This window comes from Chrysemys picta, chromosome 4 (assembly GCF_011386835.1).
Source record: "Chrysemys picta bellii isolate R12L10 chromosome 4, ASM1138683v2, whole genome shotgun sequence".
Taxonomy (NCBI): Eukaryota; Metazoa; Chordata; order Testudines; family Emydidae; genus Chrysemys; species Chrysemys picta.
In genome coordinates, this window is record NC_088794.1 from 1,676,837 (window position 1) to 1,691,906 (window position 15,070).

The window sequence follows — 15,070 nt, forward strand, 5'->3', positions numbered from 1 at the left end:
CCCCAGAGGGAATGAACAGAACAGGCAATGATCAAGTGATCCATTCCCTGTTGCCCATTCCTAGCTTCTGGCAAAGAGAGGCTAGGGACACCATCCCTGCACCTCCTGGCTAATAGCCATTAATGGACCTATCCTCCATGAGTTTATGTAGTTCTTTTTTGAACCCTGTTATGGTCTTGGCCTTCACAACATCCTCTGGCAAAGAGTCCCACAGACTGACTGTGTGTTGCAGGGCGGCTGGACCCAGAGGCAAAGCAAAAAAAAAATAAAAAATAGGGCAGCCATGCCGCCCTAAGATTGGAGGGAAGCCACCCCTTAGAATCTGCCGACCCAAGCACGAGCTTGCTCGGCTGGTGCCTGGAGCCGGCCCTGTGTGTTGCGTGAAGAAATATTTTCTTTTGTTTGTTTTAAACCTGTTGCCTATTAATTTCATTGGGTGACCCCTAGTTCTTGTGTTATGAGAAGGAGTAAATAACACTTCCTTATCTACTTTCTCCACACCAGTCATGATTTTATAGACCTCAATCATATCTCCCCTCAGTCATCTCTTTTCCAAGCTGAAAAGTCCCAATATTATTAATCTTTCTTCATACGGAAGCTGTTCCATGCCCCTCATAATTTTTGTTGCCCTTTTCTGAACCTTTTCCAATTCCAATATATCTTTTTTGAGATGGGGTGACCACATCTGCATGCAGTATTCAAGATCTGGGCGTACCATGGATTTATATAGAGGCAACATGATATTTTCTGTCTTATCATCTATCCCTTTCTTAATGATTCCCAACATTCTGTTCACTTTTTTGACTGCTGCTGCACATTGAGTGGATGTTTTCAGAGAACTATCCACAAGGACTCCAAGATCTCTCTCTTGAGTGGTAACAGCTCATTTAGACCCCATCATTTTATATGTATAGTTGGGATTACATTTTCCAATGTGCATTACTTTGCATTTATCAACTCTGAATTTCATATGCCATTTTGTTGCCCAGTCACCCAGTTTTGTGAGATCCTTTTGTAGCTCTTCGCAGTCTGCCTGGGACTTAACTATCTTGAGTAGTTTTATATCATCTGCAAATTTTGCCACCTCATTGTTTACCCCTTTTTCCAGATCATTTATTAATATGTTAAATAGGATTGGTCCCAGTACAGACCCCTGGGGGACATCACTATTTACCTCTCTCCATTCTGAGAACTGACCATTTATTCCTTCCCTTTGTTTCCTATCTTTTAACCAGTTACCAGTCCATGAGAGGACCTTCCCTCTTATCCCATGACAGCTCACTTTGCTTAAAAGCCTTTGGTTAGGGACCTTGTCAAAGGCTTTCTGAAAATCTAAGTACACGATATCCACTGGATCTCCCTTGTCCGCATGCTTGTTGATCCCCTCAAAGAATTCTAGTAGATTGGTGAGGCATAATTTCCCTTTACAAAAAACATGTTGACTTTTCCCCAACAAATTATGTTCATCTATGTGTCTGACAATTTTGTTCTTTACTTCAGTTTCAACCAGTTTGCCCAGTACTGAAGACAGACTTACCGGCCTGTGATTGCTGGGGTTTCCTCTGGAGCCCTTTTTAAAAATTGGCATCACATTAGCTATCCTCCAGTCATCTGATACAGAAGCTGATTTAAATCATAGGTTACAAACCACAGTTAGTAGTTCTGCAATTTCTCATTTGAGTTCCTTCAGAACTCTTGGGTGATACCATCTGCTCCTGGTGACTTATTACTGTTTAGTTTATCCATTTGTTCCAAAACCTCCTCTAATGACATCTCACTCTGGGACAGTTCCTCAGATCTGTCACCTAAAAAGAATGGCTCAGTTTTAGGAATCTCATTCAGATCCTCAATCGTGAAGACCGATGCAAAGAATTCATTTAGTTTCTCTGCAATGTCCTTATCGTCCTTGAGTGCTCCTTTAGCATCTCGATTGTCCAGTGGCCCCACTGGTTGTTTAGCAGGCTTCCTGCTTCTGATGTACTTAAAAATGTTTTTGCTTTTACTGTTTGAATCTTTGGCTAGCTGTTCTTCAAATTCTTTTTTGGCCTTCCTAACTATATTTTTACACTTCACTTGCCAGAGTTTATGCTCCTTTCTATTTTCCTCACTAGGATTTAACTTCCACTTTTTAAAGGATGCCTTTTTGTCTCTCACTGCTTCTTTTACTTAGTTGTTTAGCTACGGTGGCTCTTTTTTGGGTTCTCTTGCTATGTTTTTTAATTTGGGGTATACATTTAAATTGAGCCTCTATTGTGGTGTCTTTAAAAAGTTTCCATGCAGCTTGCAGGGATTTCACTTTTGGCACTGGACCTTTTAATTTCTATTTAATTAACTTCCTCATTTTTGTGTAGTTCCCCTTCTGAAATTAAATGCTACAGTGTTGGGCCACTGTGGTGTTTTCCCTGCCACCGGGATGTTAAATTTCATTATATTATGATCAGTATTACCAAACGGTCCAGCTATATTCACCTCTTGGACCAGATCCTGTGCTCCACTTAGGACTAAATCAAGAATTGCCTCTCCTCTTGTGGGTTCCAGGACCAGCTGCTCTAAGAAGTAGTCATTTAAGGTGTCAAGAAGCTTTATCTCTGCATCCTGTCCTGAGGTGATATGTACCCAGTATGGGGGTAGTTGAAATCCCCCATTATTATTGAGGTTTTTATTTTTATAGCCTCTCTAATATCCCTGAGCATTTCAAAGTCACTATCACCATCCGGGTCAGGTAGTATATTCCTACTGCTATCTAGCTATATATCTATCCATCCATCCCCATACACTCCCGGATCCTGGGCAGGGTCTGTGTAGCACTTGGCTTAAGGAAGTGGTTCTCAAACTTTTGTACTGGTGACCCCTTTCACATCACAAGCCTCTGAGTGTGACCCCCCCAATAAATTAAAAACCACTTTTTTATATATTTAACACCATTATAAATGCTGGAGGCAAAGCGGGGTTTGGGGTGGAAGCTGACAGCTCATGACCCCCCCATGTAATAACCTCTTGACCCCCTGAGGGGTCCCAACCCCCAGTTTGAAAACCCCTGGCTTAAGGGGACTCCTGAACTCAGTTGAGGTCTGTGCAGCACCTGGGGCAAGATTCCATTATAATAGAAATACCCAAGAGAGTAATGAGTGTTGGGAGCTAGGTAGCTACCTGAGGGAGTATGAGGCAGGGTGTTGTGCACTGTGTGTGCGAATGGGAAGGACTATAACGCTCCGAGTGCCAGGGCCGGCTCCAGGGTTTTGGCCGCCCCAAGCAGCCAAAAAAAAAAAAGCTGTGATCACAATCTGCGGTGGCAATTCGGCGGGAGGTTCTTCGCTCCGAGCAGGAGTGAGGGACCGTCCGCCGAATTGCCGCTGAACAGTGGAGGTGCCGCCCCTCTCCGAAGTGGCCGCCCCAAGCACCTGCTTGGTAAGCTGGTGCCTGGAGCCGGCCCTGCCGAGTGCATGGGCTGGGGTGTAGTGTTCATGGTGTGTGTGTGTGTGTGTGGAGTTCTGTGTGGGATGTATGTGAGAGAGAGACATGTAGTTCTGGGGGAGTGGAGGGGCTATAGTGCTCTGGCAGTGTGTCTAAGAAGCTGTAGCGCTCTGGGCATCTGTGGGAGGTGTGCGAGTGTGTAGCTAGGTGGGGGAAGGAGAGGGGTGTAGCACTATGTGTGTGTGGTGTGAGAGACAGAGAAGATGTAGAACTGTGTGTGTGTCTGGGGGAGGGTGTAAAGTTGTGGAGGGGTGTAGCACTTTTGCTATGTGGTGTGAAGGGTGTAGCACTCTGTCTGTGTGTCTAAGTGGGTGTAGCTCTCTGTGGGGGGAGGGCGTAGCTCTGTGGAGGAGAGGGGACGGGTGCAGCACTGTGTGTGTGTGTAATTGTGTGTGTGCGTGTGGAAGAGTATAATGCAGGAGGGTGATGTATCTCTCTGGCCATGTGGGTGAGAAGGGTGTAGCTCTGTGGAGGTGGAGGGGAAGTAAGAAGTGTAGCTCTCTGGTCATGTGGGTGGGAGGGGTGTAGAACTCTGGGGGCGGGGGAGGGTGATGGTGAAGCTCTGGGGCTATGGCTGTGGGTGGAAGGGGTGTAGCATTCAAGGGTGTGTGGTGTGTGTGTGGGAGGGTGTAGCTCTGTGGAGGCGGGGAGGGGGAGGGCTGTAACTCCCTGGCCATGTAGGTCAGAGGGGTGTAGCACTCTGTATGTGGCTAGGATGGTGTAGTTCTGTGGAGGAGGGGAACGGAGAGCTGTAACTCCCTGGCCATGTGGATGGGAAAGGTGTAGCACTCTGGGTTTGTGTAGCTCTGTGGAGGAGGGGAAGGAAGGGGTGTAGCTCTCCAGCCATGGGATGGGAAGGGTGACTTGTGCTGTGCTGTAGGTCACACAGGCATGACCCTGCTGTGGCTCTGCCCCTCATAGGTGCTGGCCTGGTTTGAGGAAGGCGAGGAGACAGTCACTGCATTCGTGGAGCCATTCGTCATTCTCCTGATCCTCATCGCCAATGCCATTGTAGGAGTCTGGCAGGTAACCAGGGGCCAGCGACCACCCCCTCTGTGTGCTAAGCAGGGTCAGGCCAGATCAGTACCTGGATGGGAGACTGCTGAAGTGACCCAGGAGATAGAGCAGGCGACTTAGAAGGGGTCACTGACATCAGTGTCTCATCCCAGAAGGGGGCTGCATCTTGGCACCGGCCATGGGCCCCTGTGTAAACAGCCCCAGTGCCCCACCCCAGAGGTGGCCGCACCTCAACACCAAGCGACGGATCGCTGTATAAACAGCCCCCTGCATCCCAACCCATATGTCAGTGCTGGTTGAGGGGGTCTCAGTACACCCAGATCCCGGGGGGTTGTGGGCAGGTGGGCATGACTGTTTGTGCTGCCCTGGCAGGAGAGGAACGCTGAAAACGCCATCGAGGCCCTGAAGGAGTATGAACCCGAGATGGGCAAGGTGTACCGTGCAGACAGGAAATCTGTGCAGAGAATCAAGGCCCGGGACATGGTCCCTGGCGACATTGCCGAGGTGGCTGGTGAGTGTGTGTCCATGAGCACATGGGGTTCACATGGGGTTCAAGGTGCCGAAGGCACCATGGGGTAAAGGGCAGGGGGCATCCTCAGGGCAACAGTTAAACACACCCTGTGCACTGAAGGTTGAAGGGTCAGGGGTGACGTCCGAATCATGCTGTTGCCATGATTACCCACAATGCCCTTGGAGGATCCCCAACGCTCCTCACCCTTCCCCTCTGCGAGGGTGTCAGGGGCTGTGGGGGCTGGCTAAGCAGGGCCTCCCAGCAGCTCTCGGCCTTGTTTACTGCCTGGCCCTGGCCTGCCCTGACCCCAGCTCGTGGGGCAGACACAGCCTCATTCTCCCTGTGCTGGGAGGCGGGTGTTTGGGAACAGACAGTCCCTGGCCCCAGCTGAAAGCGGAGCCCCGTGGAATCCCCTTTGCACTGCACTTGTTCAGTGACAGGTGTTCCGGGGCCTGGGCTGCAGCCAACGCTCCTATCATGCCACTGCCCCCCCCCCAGCCTGGGGGGAGAGACCCTGTATCCCCCGCACCAACCCCATCTCCGCCCCTCCCTGCAGGCTGGGGGGGATGACCTTATATCCCCCTTCCTAGTGCCCCCCAGCTGTGCCAGCCAGCCAGCAGGGAGCCCTGACCTCGCCATCTCCTTGAGAGCCCCCTGGGCAAAGGGGGGGGGGGCTGAGGCGCCGGGCGCTCCTTCTATGGGCAGTGCCAAGCGGCCGGGGCGGCAGGAATGTGATGAGCCAGGTTTACGAGGACAGGGGCGGCAGGACATAGAGGGCACCGGGGAGGGGGAGGAGGGAGACACTTACTGAGCTGACAGGAAGGGTCCCAGCGCAGGGGGGCGGCTAGGGTTACACTGCCGGGGTGGCTGATCCCCGGCTGAAATAGAGGGGCTGGTGCCCCAGCTAGGGGTGGACAGGGAGAGAAGATCCAGCATTTCCTCTCCCTGTATAACCTCCTCCACACCCCTGGCTGTCTGGCTCCCTCCCGCTGTGCATTCTCCTGGTGTTGTGTGTTGCTGACACCCAGGGGCTGTGTCCCCCCGGCTGCTGCTCCAATACTCTCAACCCAAAGTCACACAACCCCCTCACCCTTTTGCCCTGAGCGTCCCCTGCAGCCCTGTTGAGAGGGGGTGGGGTGCAGGGTCTGCCCCCCAGACTCTGGTAGTGGGGACACCCCTTCCCCCTTGTCCATCCATCACAGTGTGTCCTGTGTCTCTCCCTGCAGTGGGTGACAAGGTGCCAGCCGACATCCGGCTCCTCTCCATCAAATCCACCACCCTGCGTGTGGACCAGTCCATCCTGACAGGTACAGGGCCTGGCGGGAGCAGGAGGGGGGCAGAACCAGCCTGGAGAGCTGGGCTGAGGGGAAAAGAACTGGGGTGGGGGCTGGTCTGGGGTGGGAAAGACCTGGGCTGGGAGCCTAAGGGCGGCAAAACTGGGCTGGGAGGGACAGAACTGCAGGGCAGCCAAAAGAAATTCAAGCTTGTGATTGTGAGTCTATAGCCCTGGGGTGTAACTGTAGTCACTGTAGCTGGTCTATGTGGGTCTGGGGGGGTGTCTGGGAGGTGTTTGTGTATGTGTCACTGTGTGTGGGTAGGGGTGTCTTTCTGGGTGACTTTGCCTCTCTGACTGTGTCTGTGTGTCGGTTGGTGGGTGAGTGGGTCGTGCGGGGGTGGAGGGAGGAGGGCATCTCTAAGTTCCTGTTCTGCTCCCTGTGTGGCCGTGTGTCTGGGCCCGTTTGCGTCTGTGGGTGCCCATCTGTCCATGTGGTGGGGATGTCTGGGTGTCTGTCTGGCAGGACTCCCGGTGCCCTCGTCCCATGTGCTCAGCCCTCTCTGCTCCTCCTGCAGGTGAGTCTGTCTCTGTTATCAAGCACACGGACCCTATCCCAGACCCTCGCGCTGTCAACCAGGACAAGAAGAACATGCTCTTCTCGGTGAGTGTTGCACGAGGACCTGAATATCACTCCCCCCATGCTGAGGGCTGCCCCTCTGCCCTCCCAGCCAGAGAGTTGCCCCCCAGGTCACCTTCTGTCATGGACTCCCAGGCCCTGTGCTCTCTTGGCTCCATATGGTCCCTGGGAGGACCCCCCTTCAGTGTGACAGCCCTTCTCGGGGGTCCCCTCTGTCTCAGGGGTTAAGCCCTGGGCTCCGGCGCCTCCTGGAGCTGTACCTTTCTCAGCCTTCAGCACGACTGTCTCTGCCATGGACCCCCTCAGGGAGTCCCCTCGCTCTGGACCCCCGGGCCTCCACTCCCAGAGGGAGTGATGCCCCCCACTCTGTAGCCTACAGCGACTCTCAGCCAGCGTCACACAGGAGGTTTATTGAGCGTCTGAACCTACCCCAGGCAGTTCTCAGGGCCCTCGGGCCTGGCCAGTCTCAGCCCCGGCCAGCTGGGTCTGTCCCCGTCCAGGTGGACTCTGGCTGTTCTCTCTCCCCCAAGTCCAGCAGCCCCCTCCTTCCAGCTGAGCCTCCTATATCACCTCCCCCCTCGGCCCCTCCTCGTCCTTTGTGTTCGGTCCTGGGCAAACAGGTCACATGGGACCCCCTCTCTTCCATCCTTTGTTCCCCTCTGGCTGGAACCGGCTGGTCAGGTCACCGGGATCCTCTCTTCGCAGCCCATTGTCCTCCCAGTGGCCTGAACTGGCTGACTTCCAAGCTAGGGGGCCGGGAGGGTTCACGGTCACCAGTTGCTAGGGTACCCAAGCTCCAGGCCATTGTCTGGGGTCCAGGCCGCTAGGCGAGGTCACACCTGGTCTTCTGCAACAACAAACCCCCTCACCCACCCCCCTGTTACACACGCAGCATGCAGGGAAACTGAGGCACTCAGTGTTCATGAAAACCATTAAGAAAATCCCCTGCTTCGTGTTATCCCCACCCTACACCCCAGCTGGAGTCACCCCCACCCTGCACCCAGCCAGAGAGCTACCTCCCAGGTCACCCCCCCCCTGCACCCAGCCAGAGAGCTACCCCCCGGGTTATCCCCACCCTGCACCCAGCCAGAGAGCTACCCCTGGGTTATCCCTACCCTGCATCCAGCCAGAGAGCTACCCCTGGGTTATCCCCACCCTGCACCCAGCCAGAGAGCTACCCCCGGGGTCACCCCCACCCTGCACCCCCACAACCAAAAGCTACAGCCCAGGGTCACCCCCAGACTAGAGACCTGCCCCTGGGGGTCACCAGTGCCCCCAAGCCTGCAGGACAGACAGAGCCTTGCGCCGGTCCCCTGTCCTGGGCTCCACGGGGTCTCCATGCACACTCGTTGTTGGTGCCTCTGCTTCTCCTCCCCTGCCAAAACCCCTCGCTGCCTCCCCTGCAGGGCACCAACGTGGCAGCTGGCAAGGCTGTGGGCATTGTCATTGCCACGGGGGTGAGCACCGAGATCGGGAAGATCCGGGATCAGATGGCGGCCACGGAGCAGGAGAAGACGCCGCTGCAGCAGAAGCTGGATGAGTTCGGGGAGCAGCTCTCCAAGGTCATCTCGCTCATCTGCGTGGCCGTCTGGCTCATCAATATTGGCCACTTCAACGACCCAGTCCACGGCGGCTCCTGGATCCGCGGTGCCATCTACTACTTCAAGATCGCCGTGGCCCTGGCCGTGGCCGCCATTCCTGAAGGTCAGTCTGTGCGGCGGGCTGCGGGGCCTGGTGTCTGCCTGCCCTTCGGAGCCATTCCAGGGGCCCTGTGTCCGGGCTCCTTCTGAGTCCCAGCAGCCCTTGCTGCAGCCCTCTGGAGGTGAACAGATTCCAGCTGTTCCCAGCCCTGCTCCTTCCCGGTCCAGAGCAGGCGCTGGCAGTCACTCCATGGTAACATGCTGGGCGTTAACCTCTGTTCCCCTCCCCTGCAGGTCTCCCCGCCGTCATCACCACCTGCCTGGCCCTGGGCACCCGCCGCATGGCCAAGAAGAACGCCATTGTCCGGAGCCTGCCGTCTGTGGAGACGCTGGGCTGCACCTCAGTCATCTGCTCTGACAAGACCGGCACCCTCACCACCAACCAAATGTCTGTGTGCAAGGTAAGGGGCGCCCCCCTCCCTGGACAGCCCCCCCGTGTGTTCCCACCCCACTGCCCCTTGGACCGCCCGCCCTGACCTGTCTCTCTCTGTCTCTTGGCAGATGTTTGTCGTTGAGAAGGTGGAGGGAGATGTCTGTTCCCTGAATGAGTTCAGCATTACCGGTTCCACCTACGCCCCTGAGGGAGAAGTGTGAGTGACCCCCGATATCCTCCTGACATCCCACGTACCCTGACACTCCCAACCTCAGCATCCCTCATGGTCCCTGCCATCCCCAACATCTCCGGACCCCCAGCATTTCCCTGACCCCAACATTCACCAAGGCCCTTGACATCCCCAACCCCAGCACCCTCTGTCCCCTGACATACCCCTAACCCCAGCATGCCCCGTGACCCCTATGTGACACACCCCAGGGTACAACCTGAACCACTAAACTGCTGTGTCCCCTTAACTCTCCAGCCCACGGTGCCTCTTTCACGGCCTTGCCAGTGACAAGCAGCCTCTCTAGGCTCTGCGCGCACACAGCCATGAGCATGTACAGTCACTCCCAGCAAAGTTACATGAATGGGCTCCCAACCACTCCTGAACAATAAAACCAGTTTATTAACCAGAAAATGAGAGAGTTAAGTGATTATAAGTGTTAAGGCACAAAGGTCAGAATAGGTTACAGAAGAATTTTACTCAGGCTAATAGTTTTAAACCAAAAAGGTTTCTCTCACCCAAAACTTTCAGCAGTCCGTGCTAACTGGAAAGCCTCCCAACCAGGACCCCCCCCCCCGCCAGTTCTCCTATTGTCTTTCAAGCGATCTTACTGCCGTGAGTGGAGGTGGGGGAGGAGTGGTAATTTGTGTGTTCTCTATTCTTATACCCCAACCCCTTGTGCTGGAAAAATCCTTGCTGAGTCATGGGGTTAGGCAGTTCCATTGCATACGTAGTCTGCAAACTGTCCTTCATATGAATTGTAAATTCTTTTGCCTATACCTTCCCCCCTTCTTTTGAATGCCTGATTAAACAGGTAATGGCTCTCTAGCACTTGTGCTCATTCCTTTTGTTTTTTTTCTGGGGAGCTAGTCTATGAGTGTTCTCCAGAATTACATCATATTTTAGCCACACACATATAGTAAAATCTCATCATTTTACATGCAGTGCTTCTACATACATTTTAACGGGACAATGATGTTCAGTATATTATGAGTTTTTAATTATACCTCACAAGGTATACTTTGTACAAAATATATCATAACCATATAAAAGTGTTAAACGTGGGGGTACAGGTTGTCACACCCTGACACTCCCAGCCCCAGCATCCCCCATGACTCCAACATCCCTAACTCCAGCATCTCCCATGACCCTGACCCCCAGTATCCTCAGCCACCGTGCAACCCCCACACTCCCAGCATCCCCATGACTCCACTCTGCCTCTGACCACCCCTCTGTGAAAACTTGTCATCATCCTTCTGTTGCTGCCAGTTGGTGTCCCCTCTCTCCCCATTTCTGTGTGTCCCTGCCTCCCCTCCCCATCTCTGTGCACCCCCCTTTCTTCCCCACATCTCATCTCCCCCTCACTCCCCTTCCCTGTGTCTCTGCAGACTGAAGAGTGACAAGCATGTGAAGGCTGGGCAGTATGATGGGCTGGTTGAACTGGCCACTATCTGTGCTCTCTGCAATGACTCCTCCCTGGATTACAATGAGGTGAACGCCCCGCATCCTACCTGGACCACCCTGCACCTCCCAGATCACCTTGCATCCTCCCATTCCCTGCCCTGCCTGAGTCACCCTGAACCCCCCAAGTCTCCCTGCACCCCATTTCCCACTGCACCTAGCTCACCCTGAACCCCCCATTCTCCACCCCACATGGGTTACCCTGCATCCCCCAGGTCATCCTGCACCCCCCCATTTCCCACTCCAACTGGGTTACCCTGCACCCCGCATTCCCTGCCCTGCCTGGGTCACCCTGCACCCCCCAGGTCCCTCTGCATGCCGCATTCCCCACCCCGCTGGATCATCCTGCACCCCCCAGGTCATCCTGCACCCCAAATTCCCTATCCTGCCTGGATCACCTTGGATTCCCCCCTCCTGGGTCACCCTCACCCCCATCCTTCTCACTCCTACCTGGGCCCAGGGCTAGATTTAGGGATAGGCAGTCCAGGCGACACCCTGGGGTGTCGGGCTTGTGGAGCGCTGAGCTCAGGGTGCTGTTTTTGTTGTTAGTAACAAGAAATGATGGAAGTCCTATTACTAAGGAATTAGCGGATTTACCGGAAGATAAGCAATGGAAATGTGAGGAAAGTGGTGGACAGTCATCCAGTTTTCCTGGCAGCATAAAGGCGAGTGAAGATAAAGAAGAATGTGGTTTACATGAAAAGGAGAGAAACGATAAAGAAGAATCAGCCTCCCACGATAAAACAGCAGTGAGAAAAATTGCACACCACAACTCGATACATCGGATCTTGCTTTATGGCTGGCGATCCTAAACTTTGCCAATACGGATCATACAATTTTGAATGGGGCCAGGGAAAAATCGAGGATATGATATTTCCAGTAAATGAGCAGAAACGACACTTCTCAAAGTCATGCTGCGATAGAGTGCTCGAGAATGGTGAGAAACTGAATCGGCGTTGGCTAGTTTACTTGAAAGCAACTGACAAAGTGTTCTGGTTTTGTTGCAAAACATTTGACAAGAATGCCAACTTGTTGCTTGCATTTTCTGGGTACAGTTACTGGCATAACTTAGCTGATGTTCTGAAGCAACACAACATGAAAAGTCTCTCAGCCATTTTACAGCCTACTCCAAATGGATGGAGGTCGAGTCCCGGCTCAAGCTAAATAACTGCACAGGTGCAGAAAACCGGCGCAGTAGCACTGTAGCAACGCAGCATTGGAGGAACGTGCTCGAGCGTCTGATCTCACTTACCCTCTTTCTCATAGGCATAGATTGACTGTTATATTGGGGGGGGGGCAAACCACACTCTGAAGCCAGTTCCCTTGGCTCACTGGCTTGGGGGACAGGACGGCTTAAAAGGGGAGCTCCAGCTGCCGCGTCGCTGCTCCCTGCTCGGGCTGCTGCTGCTGTCCTGGGGACGCTACATGCCAAGCTCCTGCTTCCCACCACCCATTCCCCTATCCCCTTCTCTTCCCCGTCCCCTCCCACTTCCACTCCACACTGTCCCATGCCCCATATCCCTCCCTTTCTCTTCCCCTGCCACATCCCACCCCCTTCCGCACTGTCTCTTTCCTCCACCCCACCTCTTGCCCTTCCCCTGCCCCCACAGGCACTCACGCTTGTACAGGAAACAGGCAGGCATTAGGACCCAGGAGGCAGCATGCAGCTGCCAAGGCAGAGACCTGGAGAACAGCTGCTCCATGTGCAGAGGGTGGGAGGGGGAGGCACAGTATGGGAAGGACAGAGCCCCTCGTGCTCGCAGAAATGGGGGTGTGAAATTACACATGACCCCATGTAACTCTTCCCCCCTCACCTCTTTTGGGGGGGGACGGGGGACAATGCCCTCCCTACCCCCCACCCCCCAACTACACCGCTGCTCTTCCTTAAATTATTCTTTGTATCTTTCCGGGGCTGCTCGGATAAGTTGTTCATTGAACATAACGGTAATTTCCTCGGTTTGGTAGAGCTCCTTGGGAAATATGACGATGTCATGCCTGAGCACCTACGATGAGTAGTTTGAAAAGAAGCAATGGACCATTACTGTAGCAAAACAATTCAAAATGAATTGATTAGCTTTATGGGAAGGAAGGTGCTTCATACCATATTGATCTAGCTCTACAAAGCGAAGTTCTATGCTGTAATAAGGGGCTGCACTCCCGCCAGTCACAGTCAGATTTGCTGACAATGAGGACGGTTGTATCCAAGTAAAGGAACACTGCATCTGTTTCCGGTCTGTGGCTGACTCTCCTGGAAAAAGGCCTAACAGAACTATTTATGAATGTTTTGAATGAATGAGATTGCACCCTCAGCAAGGTCGCAGATGACACTAAGCTGGAGGGAGAGGTAGATATGCAGGAGGGTCGGGATAAGGCCCAGAGTGACCTAAACAAATTGGAGGTTTGGGCCAAAATAAATCTGATGACAAAAACAAGTGCAGGGTCTTGCACTTAGGATGGAAGAATCCCAGGCACTGCTACAGGCTGTGGACCAACTGGCTAAGCAGCAGTTCTGCAGAAAAGGACCTGGGGGTTACAGTGGACGAGAAGCTGGATAGGAATCAACAGTGTGCTCTTGTTGCCAAGAAAGCTAATGGCATATTGGGCTGCATTAGTAGGAGCATTGTGAACAGATCGAGGGAAGTGATTATTCCCCTCTATTCAGCACTGGTCAGGCCACATCTGGAGTATTGCATCCAGTTTTGGGCCTCCCACTACAGAAAGGATGTGGACAAATTGGAGAGAGTCCAGCGGAGGGCAACAAAAATGATTAGGGGGCTGGGGCACATGACTTATGGGGAGAGGCTGAGGGAACTGGTCTTATTTAGTTTGCAGAAGAGAAGAGTGAGGGGGGATTTGATAGCAGCCTTCAACTACCTGAAGGGGGGTTCCAAAGAGGATGGATCTAGGCTGTTCTCAGTGGTGGCAGATGACAGAACAAGGAGTAATGGTCTCAAGTTGCAGTGGGGGAGGTTTAGGTTGGATATTAGGAAAAACTATTTCACTAGGAGGGTGGTGAAGCACTGGAATGGGTTACCTAGGGAGGTGGTAGAATCTCCATCCTTAGAGGTTTTTAAGGCCTGGCTTGACAAAGCCCTGGCTGGGATGATTTAGTTGGGGATTGATCCTGCTTTGAGCAGGGGGTTGGACTAGATGATGTCCTGAGGTCCCTTCCAACCCTGATATTCTGTGATTCTATGAAAGCTTCAGGACTGCTGTGGCCACAGCTACGCCAATGGCATGAACATCAAGGGAAGAAACAATGGTTTTCAGGCAAGGTTCCTTGCACTGAATCCAAGGGCTTTCTTCATGCCTTGTGGCTGCCATTCCCTCAACCTGGTTATGTCAGATGCAGCGTCGTCATCTTTAGATTCAGTATCTCTCTTTGGATTATTGCAGAGGATATACGTCTGGTTTTCAGCATCAACTATCAGGCGGAAGATCCTCACGGACAGTTTTACGAATCTAACTGTGAAGCCACTAAGTGACACTCGCTGGGAGAGTCACATTGACAGTGTGAGGCAGTGGGGTACCAAGTGACTGAGGTTTACAATGACTGACGGAATTGGCACAGTCGAGTAAAGCCAAGACTGGAATGCAGCATGAGTGCAATGGTCTCAATTGTAGTTTGGCCCAATATCCTGTTCCAAGCAAGCGTTGTAAGCACGGCATTAGAAACTCAATCGATGGACATTGCAATCGCTACTTTGATGAGAAGCTGCCTTGATTTCGCTGTGGCCAAAAGAGACCAAGGATTTGAAGATATCATCACTGCTGCCAAAGAAATGGCAGAAAACTTAGGAGTTGAGCCTGTCTTAAAGGAAACTCGTATTCACTGGAAGAAGAGACAGTTTGGTTACGAGGGTAGAGATGAGGTGATGGGATCCTCAGAAAAAAAATTCAAGAGGGAGTTTTTTTGCTCACTCATTGACACTGCTCGAGTGTCCAATGAAGAAAGGTTTGGACAAGTGAAGCACCACGAAAAGATCTGGGGTGTGTGTGTGGGGGGGTGGTATGACCTTAATAACCTGCTGGCGGACAGGAAAACACTCTTGAACAATTGTACAGACCTTCACTGGACACTGACACATGGGGAATATCGGACGTCAATGACAAAGACTTCTATGTCAAATTGGACAACATCCATAACATTTTACCACTTGGGATGCGCTCTCCACTCCAACTTCTCCAATTCATTCATGATGCAGAGCTAAAAGACTCTTTTCCTAATGTGTGGATAGCTTTGAGGAGTCTGCTCACGCTGCCGGTCACAGTCGTGAGTGCTGAGTGCACCTTTTCAAAACTCAGGCTCATTAAAACACATCTTGGATCGATGACGGCCAACGAGAGTTTGACATCGCTTGCTGTTTTATCACTTGAAAATACCATTGGCCAGGC

General features: G+C 52.8%; 1 protein-coding gene across 4 annotated transcripts in view; it reads left to right on the plus strand.

The window, feature by feature from the left end:
- Positions 1–15,070, plus strand: part of ATP2A1 (ATPase sarcoplasmic/endoplasmic reticulum Ca2+ transporting 1) — a 40,220-nt gene that overhangs the window by 5,853 nt on the left and 19,297 nt on the right. For all 4 annotated transcript variants that reach the window (XM_065594123.1, XM_065594122.1, XM_065594125.1 and 1 more), the window contains 8 exons: positions 4,396–4,500; positions 4,864–5,002; positions 6,229–6,309; positions 6,854–6,939; positions 8,322–8,619; positions 8,850–9,016; positions 9,117–9,205; positions 10,603–10,705. In XM_065594123.1, coding sequence (XP_065450195.1) covers positions 4,396–4,500; positions 4,864–5,002; positions 6,229–6,309; positions 6,854–6,939; positions 8,322–8,619; positions 8,850–9,016; positions 9,117–9,205; positions 10,603–10,705 — 1,068 coding nt within the window. The remainder of the gene's footprint in view (positions 1–4,395; positions 4,501–4,863; positions 5,003–6,228; positions 6,310–6,853; positions 6,940–8,321; positions 8,620–8,849; positions 9,017–9,116; positions 9,206–10,602; positions 10,706–15,070) is intronic.